Source organism: Arvicola amphibius, chromosome 9 (genome assembly GCF_903992535.2).
Source record: "Arvicola amphibius chromosome 9, mArvAmp1.2, whole genome shotgun sequence".
NCBI lineage: Eukaryota > Metazoa > Chordata > Mammalia > Rodentia > Cricetidae > Arvicola > Arvicola amphibius.
Window position 1 is genome coordinate 20,419,517 of NC_052055.2, and position 20,327 is coordinate 20,439,843.

Consider the following 20,327-nt stretch of genomic DNA (forward strand, 5'->3'; position numbering starts at 1 on the left):
TCAAAGGTGATACACATTTAGGAAGGTAAAGACTCCTTTAAACTCCTCCAAGATTTCAGCTTATGTTGGATTCAAGAAGTATTTCATGAAAATGGAGAGATGTGAATGAGGAATGTGGAGCTAGGGACAGGAAGTGGCTGCACACGCCTTTATTCCAGCACTTGGGAGGCAGAGGCCAGGAGAATCTCTGTGAGTTCGAGACCAGCCTGGTCTACAGAGTGAGTTGCAGGACAGCCAGGACTGTTACACAGAGAAACCCTGTCTGGAAAAAACCAAAAAAAAGAAAAAAAGAAAAAAGAAAAAAAAAGCAATGTGGAGTTAGGGCTGGAGAGATGGCTCAGCTGTTAAGAGCACTGACTGCTCTTCCAGAGGTCCTGAGTTCAAGTCCTAGAAGTCATAAGGCGGTTATTACTGTAGTACCATGGGATCTAAAGCCCTCTTCTGATGTGCTGATGTAATTGTAGACAAAATGCATAAATTAAATAAGTTTAAAAGAAAGAAATGCAGAGCTAGATAAGATCAATTGTGGCTGTGGTAAATGGAGTGCGCGGAGTGTGTGTGTGTGGTAACTAGTTACATGAGTTTCATTTCTTCTTTCCTTATGATACAGCATACTGGTTAAACAATTGTACCTTTTTGAATTGTTGCAAGACTAAAAAGGACAGCAGAAATTAACAAAGATATGTGACAAGTATTTAAGGGTGAGTTTCTACTTTTATAAAGAAGGTAAGCATTGAATTTTACACTCTGCCTTTGTAGGCCATGAAATATTGCCACAATTATAAATAGTAACATCCCAGGGCAATGTCTTGCAGAATTAACACGGACACAGATAACTAAGAATTCAATGAATGCTTGATAATTCAATGGTACCGTTGAGGCTCGAACTAGGTTGCAAGATTGCATGGCAGTAGTTGTGGGGGCTATAAAATGATCAGCCTCATGAACTATGGCAGATAAACCGCTCACTTCCTTCACCTGTAAAGCAAAGGTAAATAAATACTTCTTTGGGAAGGTGGCTGTAAAGTCTGAATAAATGTTTGCAAAGCTTCTGGCACAGTACTTGAAACATAAAAAAATCTTATTAGACAGTTTCGGTATTGCTGTTAATTAGATCCTTTTTTTTTTTTTTTTTTTTTTTTTTTTTGGAGCAGAGTCTCACTGCGTAGCTTCGACGGGTCTGGAACACGTTAGGCAGACCAAGATCCTCCTGCCTCCCTAGTTCCGGGATTAAAGGCGTGCTCCACTTCGCACGACTCGCTTCTTTCCCTTCAGCCTGCGTCCACGAATGACGCCAGGATCGCTGGTGTGTCACGTCCTTCACGCATTTTCAGCCCGCGCTCACCCAATCCTCCCGGCGGCCTCTTTGAGCTCGGTTACGCCAGGGCTGTACTGGGCCACCAGGCGTTCCTCCAGAGCCAGCTCCACCCTCCGCAGGTAGGACCGGGGGACCCCGCGGGAGCCACGCCGAGCAGGCACCGCCCCATCCGCCCACCGGGCCGGCGCCCACCCCACGCGCCCGCCCCGCACCACGCAACATCGCCCTAGCGCCTCCGCGACTGGCGCCGCGCGGAGTGAGCCGCCTGCCATTGGCCGAACGCTCCATAGCGCCATCTCAGCCTACCGCGCGGTGCGCGCTCTCATTGGTCCGGAGCGGCATGGGAGGCGGGGTCCGCTCGCGGGGCGGTGCCGGGTCGGAGTCCCGCCCCCTGGTCCCTCGGCTGGGCCGAGCCCGCCCGGTGGCTGAAGCTCGTGGGGCCGGGCTGCGAGCGGGGCGCGCGGTGGTTACTCTGGTTACTGTCCGCGAGGGATGCTGGGGACCCGGCTGTCCCGCGTCCTCGCCGAGCTCTGACGGACGCTCTCCGGAGACAGCCATTCACCTTCGAGGAAGGCAAGTGGCGGTCGGGCAGGTTCCGGGCCGTGACTTCGGGGCTGGCTTAGGCGAGGTCTCCGGGGAGAGCTGCGCTGTCCCGCTCCAGCCGCGCTTCGGGACTCCGGGGCCATCTTTTGTTGGAGGCTGCCGGGCAGTGTCGCTTAGGGGCAGCTTTCCCAGCACCCTCATCCTTGTGTGCCAACTCCTTCCTACCGAGCACTTGCTGCAACTGACAAAAGACCATTTACAGCCCGAGGAGTGGACATCGAAGTATACAGCAACACTCGTACCCCTCACCCCAGTGTAAATGTAGAGACACCCGTCTGTCAGTTGGCTGAATGAAGAAGGGTCTCTAATCAGGTGCTGTAGGCAGGCTTTAAATGCTGCTTTCTATGTCTTGGACAACTTAAGATTACGTTTGTACTCCTAATGATTTCAAAAATTGATCTCATCTGACTCGTGATCCTGAAATTGTTGGCAGGAAGGGGTTGGGCCAGTGTCCTAGGCCTCTTTTGAGAACCACATTTTTGGGGAGAAAGTTTTAATCATCAAACCCATCCCGAGGGGAAAAAAAAAGACCACCCCAAAACAAATCAAATCAAAACAACAACAACAAAACCCCAAATCCTCAGCCTTGGCCACCAAAGAAGCTTTTTGAGCCATGTGGACTTTTCTTGGCATTGCCACCTTCACCTACTTTTATAAGAAATGCGGGGATGTCACCCTGGCCAACAAGGAGCTCCTCTTGTGCGTGCTGGTGTTCCTGTCGCTGGGCCTGGTGCTCTCCTATCGCTGTCGCCATCGAAACGCGGGCCTCCTGGGTCGCCAGCAGAGCGGCTCCCAGTTCGCTGCCTTCTCCGATATTCTCTCAGCTCTGCCTCTTATTGGCTTCTTCTGGGCCAAGTCACCCCCTGAGCCAGAAAAGAAAGAGGAGCTGGAGTCCAGTAAGGTAGGTTGGTTCCACAGTGGGCGAATGAATGGCGTCTAATTTTAAACTTAAGCTCGAGGTCACTGAAGTTTACGGTTTCATTAAAAGGCAGAAAAGTGATGACCTAGAAGCTTCAATATTCTCATGTAGTTGAGTTTTTTTGTTTTTTTTTAAGTTCCGGATTGTGTATGGTTATGATCCTTGATTTTCGGAAAGACAAGAGAATTTGTTTCATTTAGTGTAGTGTGGTCATTAGGTAAGGGCATGGCTATTAAGTGGATAGGCAATGTTAGCTTTTCATTTGGAGGGCAGAATCAGAGTGGCTTTTATTTAAATCCTTGGGTAAGGATGATATTTGTACCTGAGAAGAAAGCGTTGTGTGACAGGTAAGGCTACTTAGGGAAGTGACAGCTGACGGGGGAAAGTGATGGAACAGTTTGAAAAGCCGTAAAAATGCTCAACACTTTAGAGGCTGGCAGAGAGCCTCCTCCTAGTCACTGAAGCAATGAATAAACCAGTGGCGTCAGGTCCGAAGTGAGTAATAGTTGAATGATGGTCCTGTTACTACCGCTCGGGAAAGCTGGAGGCCTGTGGCGGAGGTAAGAGGGAGACTACTATAAGCCAGACATGTAGGGCCTGTTGGCCATGGATATTGGAATTTCCCCCCAAGAACACTGGAAAGACTGAAGAGTGAGAGTAACAATGCTTGATTTTTACCTAATAATAATAGTTATAATATTAATAATAACAATAACAGGGATAGTGGCTGAGACTGTAGCAGGGTACCCAGCCTGGCATAGAAGGTTGTGGCCAGATAGAATGAGTTAGTTACCCACAAAGCAACGCAGACTCCTGGATCTCCTTTATTCTGTCATGTCCATAGTACAGATTAGCAAGGTTGGTAGACGAAAAGGCTTTGGATCTGAATTTTGGCTCTGCCACTACTGGCTGTGACACTTTATGAATGGGTTCATTTCTGCACGAATCACTTTCCTGTTCTGTTAGGTGAGGGTGGCACCACCATGGCTTGTAGACAGGGAGTTAAGTGACTTGATATTTGCAGAATGCCTGGTGCATAGCCATCTAATAAGTAACTAGCTGTTGCCACTAGTCTATAGCTGGTGTATTCTGTTACTATTCGGTGTGTATGGTGCTTGCGGATTGGAGGTGAGGCCTTACTTCTCAAGGTAAGAACTCTGGGGTTTGTATTTTAGAGGCCTCCCCTTGAGGCTGAGTTCTGGTCCAGGTAGCTGGAGTACTATGACTGTCACAGTGCTGTGTAGAGAATTTGTGGGATAGGAAAAATGAATTGTAAACTGGTGGGCTGGTTTCATTTTGCCTGCTTCAGGCTTTTTCCTTCCCTGGAAACCAGGGAGCTGCTGGAGCGTGTTGAGTGCCCACTGACACATATGTAATGGGGACGGTCAGAAGCTGGGAGAGAACCACACCTGTAGATGCTCAATATGAGCTTGTAGAGTTGAGTGATTAAATGCTAGGGTTTGTCCTAGGTTGTGTCTTTGAATTTCATGATACACATTTATAGTACCTGACTGGATGTGGATTTCTAAATATGTTCATATAACAACACTTTCTAATTAGTAAGTCCAGAAAAAGGAATATATGTTCCTTTGATACCGATTTTTATATATTGCCTGGATTTTAAAATACACCATTGATTTGGTTTAATAAGTGTTTGTTGTCCAGTTTTTATTCAAGATATAAAAGTCTAGTAGCTTATGTGGTAGTAATATGATTTAAGTCAATAGATTTGAAAGCATAATGTTCTTTTTGTTAAACAGTGCAGAAAAGAAGCCAGTATTTCAGAAACAACATTGACAGGAGCAGCTACCCCAGTGTCAGCGTCTTCTCTGAATGATCCGGAAGTCATCGTCGTGGGGGCTGGTGTACTCGGATCTACCTTGGCGACGGTTCTTTCCAGAGATGGAAGAAAGGTGACGGTAATCGAGAGAGATTTAAAAGAGCCTGACAGAATCGTTGGTGAGCTTCTGCAGCCAGGTGGTTACCATGTTCTTAAAGAACTGGGCCTCGGAGGTAGGTGTATCTGATTTTCAGGAGTTAGATGGTAAAAATGAGAGCCTTTCACTGTAGACTAGTCTGCCTTCCTTCCTTCCTTCCTTGTAAAACTTAAATTTGCTAAACACGTTATGTGACAATGAGACCGAAGGAGAACAGAAACGTTTAGTAGTGTGAGAAGAAGAGGCTGCTTAGACATATGAGATAATGAAATGTCTAAAATGGACTGTCTTTACAAAGACACTGAACTCACTGCCCAGAGCTATCATTTATAGAGTGTGTGATATGCTTCTGGCGTGGGGGTTATTTCCTCAGATCTTGTGTTTATGGATGATTCCTTTACTCAGCCGGTGCTTTTTAAGTACTTCTCACATTCATCTGGGAAATGTTTATTTACTGCTGTCTTTGAATGAGGAGTTATACTGAGTGTCAACGTTTACGAATGGTCGAGACAGATACTCTTGAGACGTAGAGCACAGAAGGAACTCAGCTGTAAGGTGAGAAGCCACCTGCTTCGTAGGTGTAGAAGGGTGATGTAGTCGCCAAAAGCCTTGGTTTCAGAGCTAGACTGCCTGGGTTTGAATATCAGCTCAGGCTTTTAAAAGCTGTTTGGCCATGCCGGGCTGTGGTGGTGCATGCCTCGGGAAGCATAAGGCAAGTGGATCTCTGAGTTAGAGGCCAACATGGTCTGCAGAGTGAGTTCCAGGACAGCCAGGGCTACACAGATAAACTTTGTCTTGAAAACAAACAGAACAAACAAACAAATGAGAAAAGCTGTATGCCTAGTGACTAACTTTAAACCTAGTAACTTAGCCTTCTGTCTTCCTTCATTTATAAGAATGGCGTTCTAAGACCCTCTGCTTCACATATTATGAGGATTAAGTGAATTTGGACACGTAGACTACTCAGAACAATACTTGGTGTATTGTAGGCACTGTGTTCTTGCCTACTGTTTTGTTGAGGGGACTGGAAACGGAGACACATAGAGAAAGCAGTTGGTGATGGGGAAAGAAGATGACTTGTCCTGAAGGCTGAAGAGGGAGGCAGAAGCTAGACCATGTAGGCTTCATACGCAGCGGAGCAGGAATGTGACATGACACCATTTTGCATCTGCAGCAGTGGCTTCAGCTCCAGCATCTCCTCACTCGACACAGCACAGTGCAGCACCTGTTACATCGTGGCTCAGTGTAGCCATACATATTTCAGGCTGATTGAAATGTTTTCCCCCTTTTTTGTGGGCCTAGGGCTCAAACTCAGGCCTGCCCCATGCTAAATACTATTCTACCGCTGAGCCCCATCTCTGCTTCCGAAATTTCTTCTAGTTTGCTTTTTAAAATTCTTGTTCTGGCTTTGCCAGTCAAAAGATCACAATTTAGAGCTCACTTTATAGTTTGTTGCGTCCCACATGGCCATTTATCTACAATGGCGTTTGGGAAAACAAACATGGATATAGTATGAAGAATGGAGTATAAGGTAGGCATGGCACCATGCAACTTCAACCCCAACACTTGGGAGGCACAGGCAGGTATCTCTGTGTTTGGGCCAGTCTGATCTACATAGAGAGTTCTCAGACAGCCAGGGATACATAGAGAGACCTTGTCTCAAAACAAACAAAAAACAACCCCCCAAGAATAGACTAAGATTGTGATAGTGGGGTAGCAAGGGTCCAGTTAGGAGTCTGGAGGAGCTCGTTCTGAGCCCAAACTAGCAGTGGTGGTGTTTTTAACTGATGTGCTGGCTGGTAGCAAATTGTAAAGGAAAGTGGACACATGATAAAATTAAAAGGTACAGATTACATGCACGCGTGCCCGCATGCACGCTGAAGCAATTCCTAGGTTTTTGCCTCAAGCAGCTGCTTTGAAAGACATGGGTTTATACCAGGAAGGGAAGGAACAGCTGTGCCATGTTTGCCGACCAAATGCTAGGTGGGAGGAGTGAAAAACACTCACCCCTGGACTTGGCAGTCTGTGGCAATAACAAGGAAACCTAAGCTGAAATGAGAGGGAGACAATAATTTGAAACTAGAAAACTATTTTTTCCCCTTCCTCTGATGTTGGAGATTGAACCTAGAGACTTGTGCATACACAGCAAGCACCCCTACCCCTGAATAGATCCCTAATCTATAGAAAACTATTTCTTTCATGAGATTTTAAAATTTAACAAAAAATTATTACATGTTGGAGTGTTTTGCCTACATATATTCTGTGTATTATATGGTGCCTGGTGCCCAAGAAGGCCGGAGGAGATTGTTGATCTCTGGAACTGATGGTTGTGAGCACTAAACTATGGTTCTCTGGAACCAGTGACCAACCAGCTGAGTTATTTCTTGAGAAACTAATTTTATGGCAGGAAACAGAGCTAGGACAAAATTAGATAGGGATATGAGACCAATGGAGGTGTAGTTGATATAAGAGTGCTTTTTTTTATAGTAATGTATGATAAGGGAGAGAGGAGAAGCTGATACTGTGGCTGAGAGTGGCAAATACATTTTTTTAAGGTGATGAATATACTTAGTTTCAGAATTTTATTGTCAAGGTACAAGACTTCAACCATCACATTAGACCTGTAAACACGTAACAGTTGTTATATGTCAGTGACAGGGATAAAAATAAACATATAAGCTTTCTCCTTGAAATATCATCCTTATTGTTGTCAGCAAGAGAAAGCCTGAAACAGGGAGAGCTCAGGGCACTGTGCTTGGAGCCAGACTTTGATCAGCACACAGCTGGCTGAGAATGACTCCTTCAACAAATACTTTAGAAACATTGACAAGTCGGCTTTGGTCTATTTCTGAGACTACATCTTAGTGGATGCTAGAAAGGGAGTGCTAAAAGACAATACATTTTTAAAAATGTAGATAAATTGTATGAAGATTGTAGGGACTAAAGAAAATAAGAAAGAGTGGAATAGCAAGTTGGTGGGGATAGTTTTTGTCATGAGAAGTTACCTTGGAGTAAAGAAATGAAGGTAGAGAATAAGCCTTGGAGATATCAGAAGAGTGTACATTCCAGGCCTAGCTTTTGTCTTCTGGAAAGAGCTGTCAAGCCCGAGACCTTCATTTTGCGAGTGGAGGAAAGTCAACTGGAGAAGATGGCAGATAGCAGTGGGGCTCGATCCTGTGGGTTTGTGGTGTTCACTATAAAGGTCTGGTTTTTTTTTTGTTTGTTTTGTTGTTGTTGTTGTTTTGTTTGTTTTCCTCCAAAGGGAAGTCACTGGAAACATAAAGAGCTATTAAGGTTCGCATTTTAAAAGTGGTGATCAAGAATATTATCTAAAACTACATTCTGAGTAGGAAAAAGACTATGGAGTGGTAAGGCCAGAAAAAAGGTTATCTTGGAAGCTATTGCACATCTGTCGGGGCTGGTGACTTAGGACACAGTCACAGTAGTAGAGGCCATGTGACCCATACTGGGAATTTATCTTGCAGGAAGAGGGTAGAACCTCCTGATGAATCAGGTGTTAGGTGTGAGAAAGGGATGGGCTATAGAACTTATGCAAGGTTAACTGTTGCCAAGAAGTTCAGGACTGAGCTCTGGGACGTGCAAGTATAGATCAGGGAGGTGATGGGGAGCCAAAGCAGGCCACAAAAGAAGTAACACAGAGGAAAACAAAAAGATGCCATGCTCTTGAACCAAACAACCATGGCTTTACAAAGAAGGAAGGTCCCATGGCTGTTCTTATAGGTTCCTTAAGGGACCACCTTGCGTCAAGCAGGTGTGTCAATATCCAGAAGCAGGATTTTATTAACCTTATATATAAACTTCAGCTAATCAGAAATGATTTCACACTAAAGATTAGACAGTATTTTAAAGATCTAGCTTCAGGAAACAGTTACACGGTTGTGGCTACAAGTCCCAGTGGATTCTTTTTTTTTTTTAAAGATTTATTTATTTGTGTGTGTCAGTGGTGCATGCGTGTGTGTGTGCACGTGTGGTGTGTGTGTGTGTGTGTGTGTGTGTGTGCATGCAAGTACAGGTGCCTGTGGGGAGTTGTACCCCATCCCCCGGAGCTGGAGCTACAGGTGGTTGTGATCATCTGATATAGTTGTCAGGAATTGAGCTTGGGTCCCTTGGAAGAGCAAAGCATACTCTTAACCATTGCACTGTCCCCAATGGATTGAGAACAGCCAAGTATTTATCCAGTGGACGTTTACTATTGCCAGTAAGAGTTCTTTAAACATTAACTATGTTTATTTCCCTCGGGTTTGGAACTGTGTGTGGTAGAATTACTTGGAATGGTTACATTTCAGATAAAGGCTTTCTAACGTAATATCAAGTGATCCATCCTGGATTGTGGACTTTTTATTAGTGAACTGATTGCCATATAGATAGTACTTAATGTCCATAAATCTTAAAACTGACGCATTATAATTATGCCTATACCATGTCTCAGGATCTAGTATTCACTATCCTTAGCTTTAGTGTTATCTTTTCTTTAGTATTATCTTGTTTTTTTGTTAGACCCCCCACTCTTTTGTTTGTATACAATTTAGAGTCATGTTTTTAAGCTTTATAGAAAAACAACATTTCCAAGATTCTGATTAAAAACATTGAATATATAGTTCAATTTTGGGAAAACTGACATTTTTCAGGTTGATACTTATACATGAAAGTGCTGTATTCTGCATATACTGAAAATTTTTACATATTTAGAACTTCCTGTGTCTCCTGTGATTTTTGATAACATTTATTTATGGAACTCTAGTTTAACTTTTGGTTTTTATTTTTATTGGCTTTCTTCAGCTTAAAGTTCAGAGCTTTGCATGAAGTCAGAACACAAAGCTGTGTTTTCTTTAGTTTTTTGGGGTATGGAGTCAGGGTATGTAACCATGGCTAGCCTTTGTAGACCAGGCTGGTCTCAGAGAGATCTGCCTGCCTCTCTACTGGGATTAAAGGTGTGTACCACCATGCCAAGCCTGGGTTTCTTAGGTGTGATTCCACCTTTATCTTACAGTGGATGCTTACTTCCATGCATAGTTATGTGCTGCTCTCACAGAGGACCTGGGCTTGGCTCCCAGCCCCCACATGATGTCTCACAACCATCTGTAACTACACTTCCAGGGCATCTAATGCCCTCTGGGCTCTACAGGCACCAGGCGTGCCTGTGGACACATACATATGTGTAGGTAAAAATCCCATACACATAAAATAAAAATAAATGAAATATTAAAACATGAATATATTTTGATCCTGGGACAAACCTTTTCAGGTTTTGTCTCGACTCCCCAATACTGAAGTCTCAGGCACAGGCCAACATGCCAGGCTTATTCTAATTTGTTCACTGACTATCTGTATTGCTTTGAATGGATCACTGCTACACTTTCTGTTCATTATTTATTGCATATTAATATTTTTAGTGAGTGAATTTTATGCACAAATAGTGATGCTTTGTTTTATTTGACATCTTTCCTATAATTGACATTCATTTTTAAATTTCTCAAATTTTCAATTGGCTCTTTAAAAATTTTTTTCCCTTAAATGTAAAAAAAATAAGACTCTTGCTTTCTGGCTTAGATTTACTAAAATTACTCTACAGTTTATCTTGACTCAATTTTCATAGGCAGTAGGAACAATCAACATTTAGAAACTATCTGTTATATTTGGTTAGGAAATCTACTTTTCATATACTGAATCTTTATGTATAAATTGGGACCTTTAAAAAAAGTTTTAATGGTATTTTCTCTTTCCCTTCCTTTCTCTTCCCACCTGACCCCCTGTGTTTCTACACTGGGACACATGTTCAGAAGGACAGACTGGGTTCTGTGTCTTTGTGAATAGAGCAGGTTCCCTCAGGAGAGGAGCATGGTTTAGTTCATCTCTTGTTGGTTTTCTTGCTTGTCTCTGAGGTGAAGCGGTCACAGACCCGAATGACAGCTGTTAACGTGAAGTGCAGCTGTGCACTTGTCTTCTGGAAATATTGAAGGGTTTTGTAATAGTTGTATCAGTTGTTCTGTTCTCCAGCGGGTCTTACAGCTTTGTAAGGCAGAGCCTTATTTTCAGTATCTATGTCTGTCTCTTGGTGTCTTTCTTGGTAACTCTCAGCATATTAATAAAGTTATTTGAACTGATTTATTTTTGCAGATACAGTAGAGGGTTTCAATGCCCATCTTATACACGGCTACATAGTTCATGATTATGAAAGCAGATCTGAAGTTCAGATTCCATACCCGGTGTCAGAAAACAACCAAGTGCAGAACGGAATTGCTTTCCACCATGGCAAATTCATCATGAGTCTCCGAAAAGCAGCTATGGCAGAGCCCAAGTAAGACCACAACTTTAAACATAGAATGTTAATAAGAGCCAAACTTAAGCCCTGGTGTGGTGGCTTAGCAGTTGACAGTCCTTTCTGTTGTTGGAGAGGGCTGGAGTTTGGTTCTTGGCACCTATGTCATGGCTCACAACCACCTGTAGCTCCAGATCAGAGGATCTGATGCCCTCTTCTGCCTTCCTCAGGTATCTATACACATGCTCATGTATAATATAATATAATATAATATAATATAATATAATATAATATATATACATATATATAATAAAAATGTGTCTTTTTATACAGGAGAGCTTTCATCAGTGTTGTTCAAAATTTTTGGCATGGTCTAGATGGCATAGGTATAATAAAATGGTCCATAATTAAAATATGTTCAGTGTCTCTGTAAAGAATATTAAGAGACCTTTAAGTAAGATTTAGGTGATTATTATTTGATTGGCATTTAGAGGCCAGCTCAGTGCTGTGGCTACAGCACCAGCCCCTGTGTGTCCATTTGAGTCGGTGTTGGTGGTTACAGTACCTTTTCTAGAAAGAACGGGATGGCAAGAAGAAATCCCTGTTCCTCTTTCACCAAGAACCTAGTCTGACAGGACTGGCTGCTTGTCTTGATTATTAACTTGTATTTGCCTGACGTCTTTTAATGCTGATTAAGGAAGTTCCAAACATGAGAGCACTCATGTGGTTGACACAGGCCGGGTGTTGACAAAGTGAAGAAGTTGGTGGACTTTTCCTGAGGGCTGAAATGTTTGCTGTTCACAGAAGTGGAGTGTTCATTGTGTAAAAGTGGGAAGATGCCTTAAATAGAAAAGTTACGATCTTTCTGATGGATATAATTAGTTTTAAATTTGTCAAATGCCATTTTATTTTTAAAAACATACAATCAATTCTTTGAGAATTTCATGCATGCATACAATGTATTTTGACCTTATTTACCCTTACTCCTCCCAGATCCATCTCACCGTGTCTTTATCACCTCCCACCTTCATGTCCTTTTATTTTTTTACTGACTCACTGAGTACAGTTTGTACTGCTTATATTCTCACGGATGTGAGGCTGTCCATTGGAGCATGGTCAGCCATCAGGTACCACATCCCTAAAGACAGCCACTCTCTCTTCCCTAGCAGCTATCGACTGCCCACTGCTTCTTTGATCTGGGGGCTCATGAGTCCCTCTGCCCTCCATGCTGGAATGTAGACCAGCTTGATCTCGTGCATGCAGCCATAGCTTCCGTGAGTTCAGATGTGCAATGGGCCCGCTGTGTCCGGAAGACTTTGTTGTGCTCCTGTCCTCCCCAGCCTCAGGCTTTTAACATCCTCTCTGTCCCCTTTGTGCAGTGATCTCTGAGCCTAGCGGAGGGTGTGATGTAGATGTGCCGTTCGTGGCTGAGCATGCCACAGACACTTGCTCTGCACTTTGACCTGTTGTGAGTTTCTATATTAACACTGTGCACTGCACAAAGAAATCGCTGATGAGCTCTGGAGTGGTACTAATCTGAGAACCTAGAGGGATTTCAATACTGTGTCTTTAACAAATATGATTCTAATAATTCTTCCCTTTTATGTCTGACTGCGTTTTATTAGGTTTCTCAGTATTCTTTTTTTAAATGAATGATTAAAGACATGCAGCTTTAAAAGTAATTACATTTGTAATATGTGTTTGTTGTACATTACAAAGTGAAAACCTCACATGATTCTAAACATGCTAGCTTTCTGCTTTGCACTGTTGCAGACTTCTTGCTTTGTACACGCAGGCACATCCATGTGTCCCGTTCCTATGAGTGCAAGACAAGGGTTAGAGAGTAGAGACCGTATCATAGCTAAGGGACGTTGCTCAAGCATGTTACTCTAGCCGTGTGTTTCTGTTCCTTCTTTAGTGTGAAGTTTATAGAAGGTGTTGTGCTTCAATTGCTAGAGGAAGACGGCGCTGTGACGGGAGTGCAGTACAAGGACAAGGAGACTGGAGACACCAAGGTGAGATCTAGGGAAGGTCACTCCTTCCTAGGAGGTGTTCTCCCTATCCTTCAAAATTCTGTATTATTCTGTATGTGTGGAATGTGCATGCTGCAGTGTGTGTGTGTGTGTGTGTGTGTGTGTGTGTGTGTGTGTGTGTGTGTGTGGAGGTCATGTGGGTCCCAGGGATGGAGCGAGTGGACAGTGAGTGTACATGTGGTTACACTCAGAATGAGGAAAATGTTGAAAGCAAGTAACAGTAAAATCGCTTCTAGTGTATGTTAATGTTGATCTCTTAAAGGGAAAGAGGCAAAGGGCCCTTCTAGACTGTTGTGCAGGATTGTCCCTTTCTAGAAACTGGACTCTGGTAGGGTCACCAGGTTCCTTGCTCATGGTGTAGTATATCAGTACACATTGTCATGTGTATAAAAGTGCTGCTTCTGTCTAACCATGCATTAAACAGAGCACATGAGGGTAGGTGATTTTATAATGAATCTGGTCAGTTGTAGGAGTTTGTGATGAGCTTCAGTCTTCCATGGCCTATGTTTGCTTTGAAGTTCTTCCTGTCATCCTGCATGGTGGAGAGTTTTGATAGCTTTGGTTTCAGAACAGCAAAGGGAGATGACCTCCAGGGACTCAGGAAGTATCACCTTTAGGGCTTCATCCTCTTATATCCACAGGTTGCTTTGGTGACTTTCGTAAGAACATAGTCTATTTACATATTTTCCTGTACACTCTTTGTTTCAGAAGGATGAACCTTTTGCGTGCCTCTCTCTAACCATTGCTGGCTGTTCTGTTCTATAGGAGCTCCACGCCCCGTTGACTATTGTTGCAGATGGGCTTTTCTCCAAGTTCAGGAAGAACCTCGTCTCCAATAAAGTTTCTGTTTCATCTCATTTTGTTGGCTTCCTTATGAAGGTATGGAGGAGTTGTAATTGTAGAAAAATAAGAGCAACCTGAGATTGGAAAATTATTAAAATATTTTCTCTTTATTTTTTAGAATGCACCACAGTTTAAAGCCAATTTCGCAGAGCTTGTTCTGGTCAATCCAAGTCCAGTTCTTGTCTACCAGATTTCAGCCAATGAAACGCGGGTACTTGTTGATATTCGTGGGGAAATGCCAAGGAATTTAAGAGAATACATGGCCGAACAAATTTACCCACAAATTCCTGGTAAGAAATAGTATTTTACCTTCATTGTCATCTACAGTCTAAAGTAAATCTCACAAGAGCCTCTTTTCCAGTTTCCTGAATGTGGTGTCTAAAAGAGGCCCAGAGATCAGCACAGCTCTTTGTGAATGGGCAGAGTATTTCCTGTGATATTAGAATATGTGGATGGTAAAAGCTAAATAGACAGCTGTCAGTTAACGTGATTTCTCCTGTCTGATGTAAATTTGATTCATTTCTTCCTCTCATCTCTGTGTTCAGTCCAGCTGTGTATGTTATTTACATCTGTTTTCTCATAGATTCCTTAGTCATTCCTTAACATGCACAATGAGGTGCTTAATGGATAGTTTTATAAATAAAGTAGGTAATTAGTGGTTTATTGCAAGGAACTGTGTAACAGCCACAACCCATACACAGTCAAGAATTCTTTTTTGCTTGATAAGAAGATGTATGCTAATTTGAAACTGAAGTGCTCCAAACCACTTATTTGGTTGGGTGGCATTGATTGCAGACCACCTGAAGGAACCGTTCCTGGAGGCCTCTCAGAATTCTCGTCTGCGGACCATGCCAGCAAGCTTCCTTCCTCCTTCCCCTGTGAACAAACGAGGTATTGCTTAGTATTATTTTATATTGCTGCCCTCACTTCAGATGACATGTGATTAGACTTGTGGTCGGGAAATAACATGGAGCCGAGAATTGGTTACCTTGGAGTAGTAAGTTCACATGGCCAGAAAGAGCAGGAGAAGAAGCACTGGTTACCTTAACATGTTCCCAACATCATAGTTTTATGATATAATTATTATTGAACTCTGACTTTGTGGAAGACACCATGCAGCCATTGAGAGTACAAAAAGGGATTTAAAAGTTGCTTCTTGACCTGTGGAAGACCACTTTTCTAGTAAGAGCAAGAAGATGAATTCACAGTGGTACTGAGAACAGTTCCCATAAAGTTCCATTCCCGCTACCCCAGGGGTGTCCAGGGCTGGGAGGGAGGTTCTGAAGTGGAAGGGTAGTTAGGGCAGACGTTGCTTCAATAAAAAGGTAGACAGTGAGAGGTGTGACTAAGAGGGAATAGACTCTGCAAAGCCTGCCCCAGGGTGGCTGAGATAAGGTAGCATTTCTAGGAACTCAAGTCTATTCCTGTAACTGGTATTTTGGTCAGGTGCCATAGTGATTGATAGCTGGGGTATAGTTGTGTTTTCAATCCATATTTTAAAGGTTTATTCTTTACTTTTTGGAAGATCTTACTGTGCAGTCTTGCCTGGCCTGATGTAGACCATTCTGACCTCAAACTCACAGAGATCCACCAGTCTCTGCCTCCTGAGGACTGGATTGAAGTTGTGCAGGACCACGCCTGGCTAAAGATTTATTTTTATTTTTACTTACATGTGGCTCGCCATGTGTGTGCATGTGCAGGGCCTCAGAGGCTAGCAGAGGGCGTCGGAATCCTTGGAGCTGGAGCTACAGTGGTCCCATGTGGGTGCTGGGAACCAAACAGGTCCTCTGCAAGAGTAGCAAGCACTCCTACCTGCTAAGCCATCTCTCCAGTACCCCTTCTCCACATCTCCCTCCCCTCCAAGAAAAGCTCTTATAAAACCCAGACTAAAACTGTATGGCAGAGGATGACCTTGAATTCCTGGGTCTGTCCTGCCTCTACTTCCCAAGAACAGATTATAGGCGCACACCATATGCCTGGCAGGGTATGTGTTTAATATTTAGTTTTATCCTCTGTAGACAATAGGACTTGCAGCTTTGTTGAGATATAGAACGTTAAGTTACTCAGAAAGCAAATTTAATTTTAATTCATTCTCGGGATTTTAGCTCATGTCAATCGTAAGTTTATAGCACTAACTTTTTTGTTTCAGAGCTGTCCAGGATTTCATGATCTTAGTTCTTCTCCCATAGGTGTTCTCCTTCTGGGAGATGCATATAACCTGAGGCATCCTCTTACTGGTGGAGGAATGACAGTTGCTTTAAAAGATGTAAAATTATGGAGAAAACTGTTAAAAGACATTCCTGACCTTTATGATGATGCTGCTGTTTTCCAGGTAAGAATTTCGAGTTTTCCTCCCCCGAAAATGGCTTAAAATACATTCTATCTAGGGATGTGAGGCAGGGGACCCTTGTGGGAATCTGTGCTTGGAAGCCTGTGTTTCATAGTCTTCTTCAGGCTTGAAACTGAATCTTTAATTTGTCTGCTTAAGTATATGCTACACCAGATTGGTTCAGGCTGTTCTGCTCAGATCTGTAAGCTTAGCTTCAGTATCATATGACCCACTGCACTGAGAGGGAGTTTGGCAACACTGCCTGCAGGCTGGCCTTGGGACAGATAGCATTTTGAGGAGATCATAAACATTAGCTTATGCTTTTTTCTTTTTAATTATGTAATAAACAATATTTTTCATTTTTAGGCCAAAAAGTCATTCTATTGGTCAAGAAAAAGGACCCATTCCTTTGTTGTGAATGTGCTGGCTCAGGCTTTGTATGAATTATTTTCTGGTACAGATGGTAAGTTTAGATGTTTTTAAGTGAACTCTACTGATTTGTACAGAGTTTTAAGTTTTGTTAGGTAAGGGACTTAAGTACAAAAGTTAGTAGTTAAAGTAGTTAGTCTGTAATCACAATTTACCCAACTTTGCCAGCTGCTAATTTGGTAGTTTCTTTTCATGTCTGAGCATCATGTATCTACCACTTCGTCTGAAGGCTGTTGCTGTTCCTTAGAAATCATCCCTAGTGTATCTCAGTAACATATTCATTCAGTGCCTCTGGTCCAGACTGGAGGATGTGTATCCTCTCCTGGCCAGGTATGGAAAAGCAGTGTGGTTTTTTTTTTACTTGACACTAGTTTGAATTTCTTTTGATGTATTACTTACACATGAATCGGCACCTCAGCCTGAACCTGGGGTTTCTTCCTGCTACAGGGCATGAGTGGAGTGGCACTCACTGGAAATGGCCGTCTGCTTCATCTTGTTTTCTGTAGCGGAGAGAGGCTGGCCACTCTGTCCATAGGTCAAACATTCCTAATAATGAAGGTCTGAAATTCTGAGCTAGGTGTGGAGGTACATGCTTGATCTCCTAGCCCTCAGGAGGCTGAGGCAGGAGGATTGAATGTCAGCTTGAGCTACATAATAAGATTGCATCTCAAAACAAATGACAGTCTGACATTTGCACCCTTACCCCTGTATCACACTCAAAGTACTAAATAAAAATTAATTTAAAAAAGACAAAAAAGGTAAACGTGGATTTGAGATGCTTCAAGCTCTTGAGCTGCTTGGCGTGCATTGGAAGACATGGTTTTCATAGACTACAGCCATCCAGCACCAAGGATCACCATAGTGTTTGTCTAGGCAGGGCTGCTGAACTGGAGTGGGAGCTAAAGTGGCTGCTTGTTCACATAAGAGGAACAAGTGTTAAGTTTGGAGTTTTTCTAAGCTCTTGGATTCTTACATATAAAAGCTGCTAACAACATTACAGAGTTAATGACAGATCAGGGAAGAACTTTATGGAACAAAAGTACCATATTTCATGCCAGGTAGTGGTGGCACACACCATTAATCCCAGCACTCTGGAGGTAGTGGCAGACGGATCTCTGTGAGTTCGAGGCCAGCCTGGTCTACAAGAGCTAGTTCCAAGACAGGCTCCAAAAGATACAGAGAAACCCTGTCTCGAAAAAAAAAGTTTACTATTATTTCATCTTTAAAAAACTCTTGTGAAAAAAAATCTAGCTGGGGTGGTGGTGCATACATTTAATCTCAGGACTCAGAAGGCAAAGACAGGCAGATCTCGTTGAGTTCAAGGCCAGCCTAGTCTACAAAGCTAAGTTCCAGGACAGCCAGGGCTATACAGAGAAACCCTGACTCAAAAAAAACCAAAAAACCCAAAAGTTATTTATTATTAATTATGTTTTGAAGACTTCAAAATGTATTAAGAAGTTATGTGTAGATAAGGCAGAGTTTCCCTTCTTGAAAACTAGTGCCGACCAAGCACTATAGGTTAAGCACTTCAGAACCTGGGAATTCTGTTGCTAGAATTGTTTTTATAGTAAGCACTTATAAAATATTTGGTGTCATTTAATTAATTTACAACAAAATCATATATAATTTAAAAGTAACTCATAAGTCCTAAGTATTAGCAGAATTAACGGGGACAGATAATCCGTACTCATATTACCACTTAGACTGTTAACTTGGGAGGGTAAAAACTCCTGATTGTTGAATTCTAGGGCTTTGAAGAAATTGTCATGTTTGGCATTTTTATATCTTCATTATTTTTTCTGACATAATCATTAACACTATAAGATAAATGAATAATAATTTCTACATTTTATTTTAGATTCCTTGCATCAGCTACGAAAAGCTTGCTTTCTTTATTTTAAACTTGGTGGAGAATGTGTGGCGGGTCCTGTTGGGCTGCTTTCTGTGTAAGTTCTAACAGCAGAAGGAAAACACTCAGTATATGCCAGTCTTTACCCCGTGGACTTTTAGTTCTAGCCTGTTAGCCATTAGTATCTAAGTCACAAGTAGCCCCAAGAGGCCAGAGTGCTGTCTTAGAGGATAAAGTGCTTGCTGCAATAGCTTGGCATCCCTAGTTTGATCCCTAGAACCCATGAGAAGAATGAACTCTACAAAGTTGTCCTCATGTGTGCCTTCCCCCACATCATGCATGCATGTGTGTGTGTGCATGTGCATGCTAATACAAAATAAAAAAAATGTAAAAAAACAAAGGGCAGGGTCAGCACTGCGTTGTCTGTCTAGGACACACACACACTGATTAGAAATGGAATGCGGTGTCTAAACCTGCCAAGTAAAATTGAATGTGGTTTTCACCTGTGGTGTCTTCACATCTGATCTCCAGGAGCCAAGGATAGCTGAGAACTCTGAACTCAGCTATTAATCTTACTGGCTTGAAATTCAGTAGTAGTTCTGCTAGTGCAGATGTATCCTTGGGAAATCTGAGAAGTGAATTCTTCAAGGCTCCTCTTCCTGACCTATAATCAGAATATCAGTTCTGATGCCAATCCAGACCGCAGCAGGCTACTTTGTACTTCAGTTTGGATCCCAAGATTAGTGAAAGAAAACAGCTGAAAAAAATAGGACTTAAGAGTGAGGAATGGCCATTGGCTTCTCAAAAGGGTTATTCTAAGTAGATTTTTATAATATATTCTAAAAATTCATTTTTGCTATCAAATGCAGATAAGCTTGGTAAGTCTTCAAATGTAGAATGCCTTACGTGTCTATTGATGACACAGTTAGGACCTTTGTGAACTGAAACAATATGGCTCTTTTCTGTCTCCACAGATTGTCTCCGCACCCTCTAGTGTTGATCCGACACTTCTTTGCCGTTGCTGTCTATGCCACGTATTTCTGCTTTAAATCTGAGCCATGGGCTACAAAACCCCGAGCCCTTTTCAGTAGTGGTGCTGTACTGTACAAAGCGTGTTCTATAATATTTCCTCTCATCTACTCAGAAATGAAGTATCTGATTCACTGAGGGGAAAGCACTTGGAAGTCAAGCCCATTGAGACTTGACGAGGATGTATATAGCATAGAACTGTATGACTTCCTTGGAGACCCAAGGACCAAGCTTGTGTATAAGCATGTAAATATATGCCTTAATTTACAATTGAAAATGAAGGGTCAGATAAGCTAGATGTTTAAAGAATGATTGTTTCCACAATTAGTGCTAACACTGAAGTTTTTCTTGATTTCAGTATTTGGGGTGATTCACCGGGACATGCAAATAAAATGAAGAATAAACTCATGCCTTTTTAAAAAAAATTTTTTAATTTTTAAATTTTCTAAAATTGTCTTTATTGAGCTATATATTTTTCTCTGCTTCCTTCCTTTTCTTCCCCCTCCCTTTCTACCCCCTCTCCCATCATCCCCATGCTCCCAATTTACTCAGGAGATCTTTTTCTACTTCCCATGTAGATTAGATGCCTCTTTTGTTTTTATGTTGTAGACTTCTTTATATAGCTTCATGGTCCCCCAAAAGATAGCCCAAATGGGGTATAAAGTACAGTTATTAAGCATGTTCTATTTATTTACTTATTGTGTGTGCATATATATTCAGGCTTACATGGTGTGGTGCACATGTTTGCATGTGGAGGT

General features: G+C 42.4%; 1 protein-coding gene across 1 annotated transcript; it reads left to right on the forward strand.

Annotated features, from left to right (window-relative positions):
• Nucleotides 1-1,727: 1,727 nt before the first annotated feature.
• Nucleotides 1,728-19,977, forward strand: Sqle (squalene epoxidase). The gene is made up of 11 exons (XM_038342056.2): nucleotides 1,728-2,822; nucleotides 4,601-4,853; nucleotides 10,916-11,096; nucleotides 12,976-13,072; nucleotides 13,856-13,969; nucleotides 14,052-14,223; nucleotides 14,729-14,824; nucleotides 16,123-16,265; nucleotides 16,629-16,725; nucleotides 18,550-18,637; nucleotides 19,515-19,977. The coding sequence occupies exons 1-11, from the start codon at nucleotides 2,535-2,537 to the stop codon at nucleotides 19,705-19,707; spliced, it is 1,722 nt and encodes a 573-aa protein (XP_038197984.1). The 5' UTR covers nucleotides 1,728-2,534; the 3' UTR covers nucleotides 19,708-19,977.
• Nucleotides 19,978-20,327: the final 350 nt, after the last annotated feature.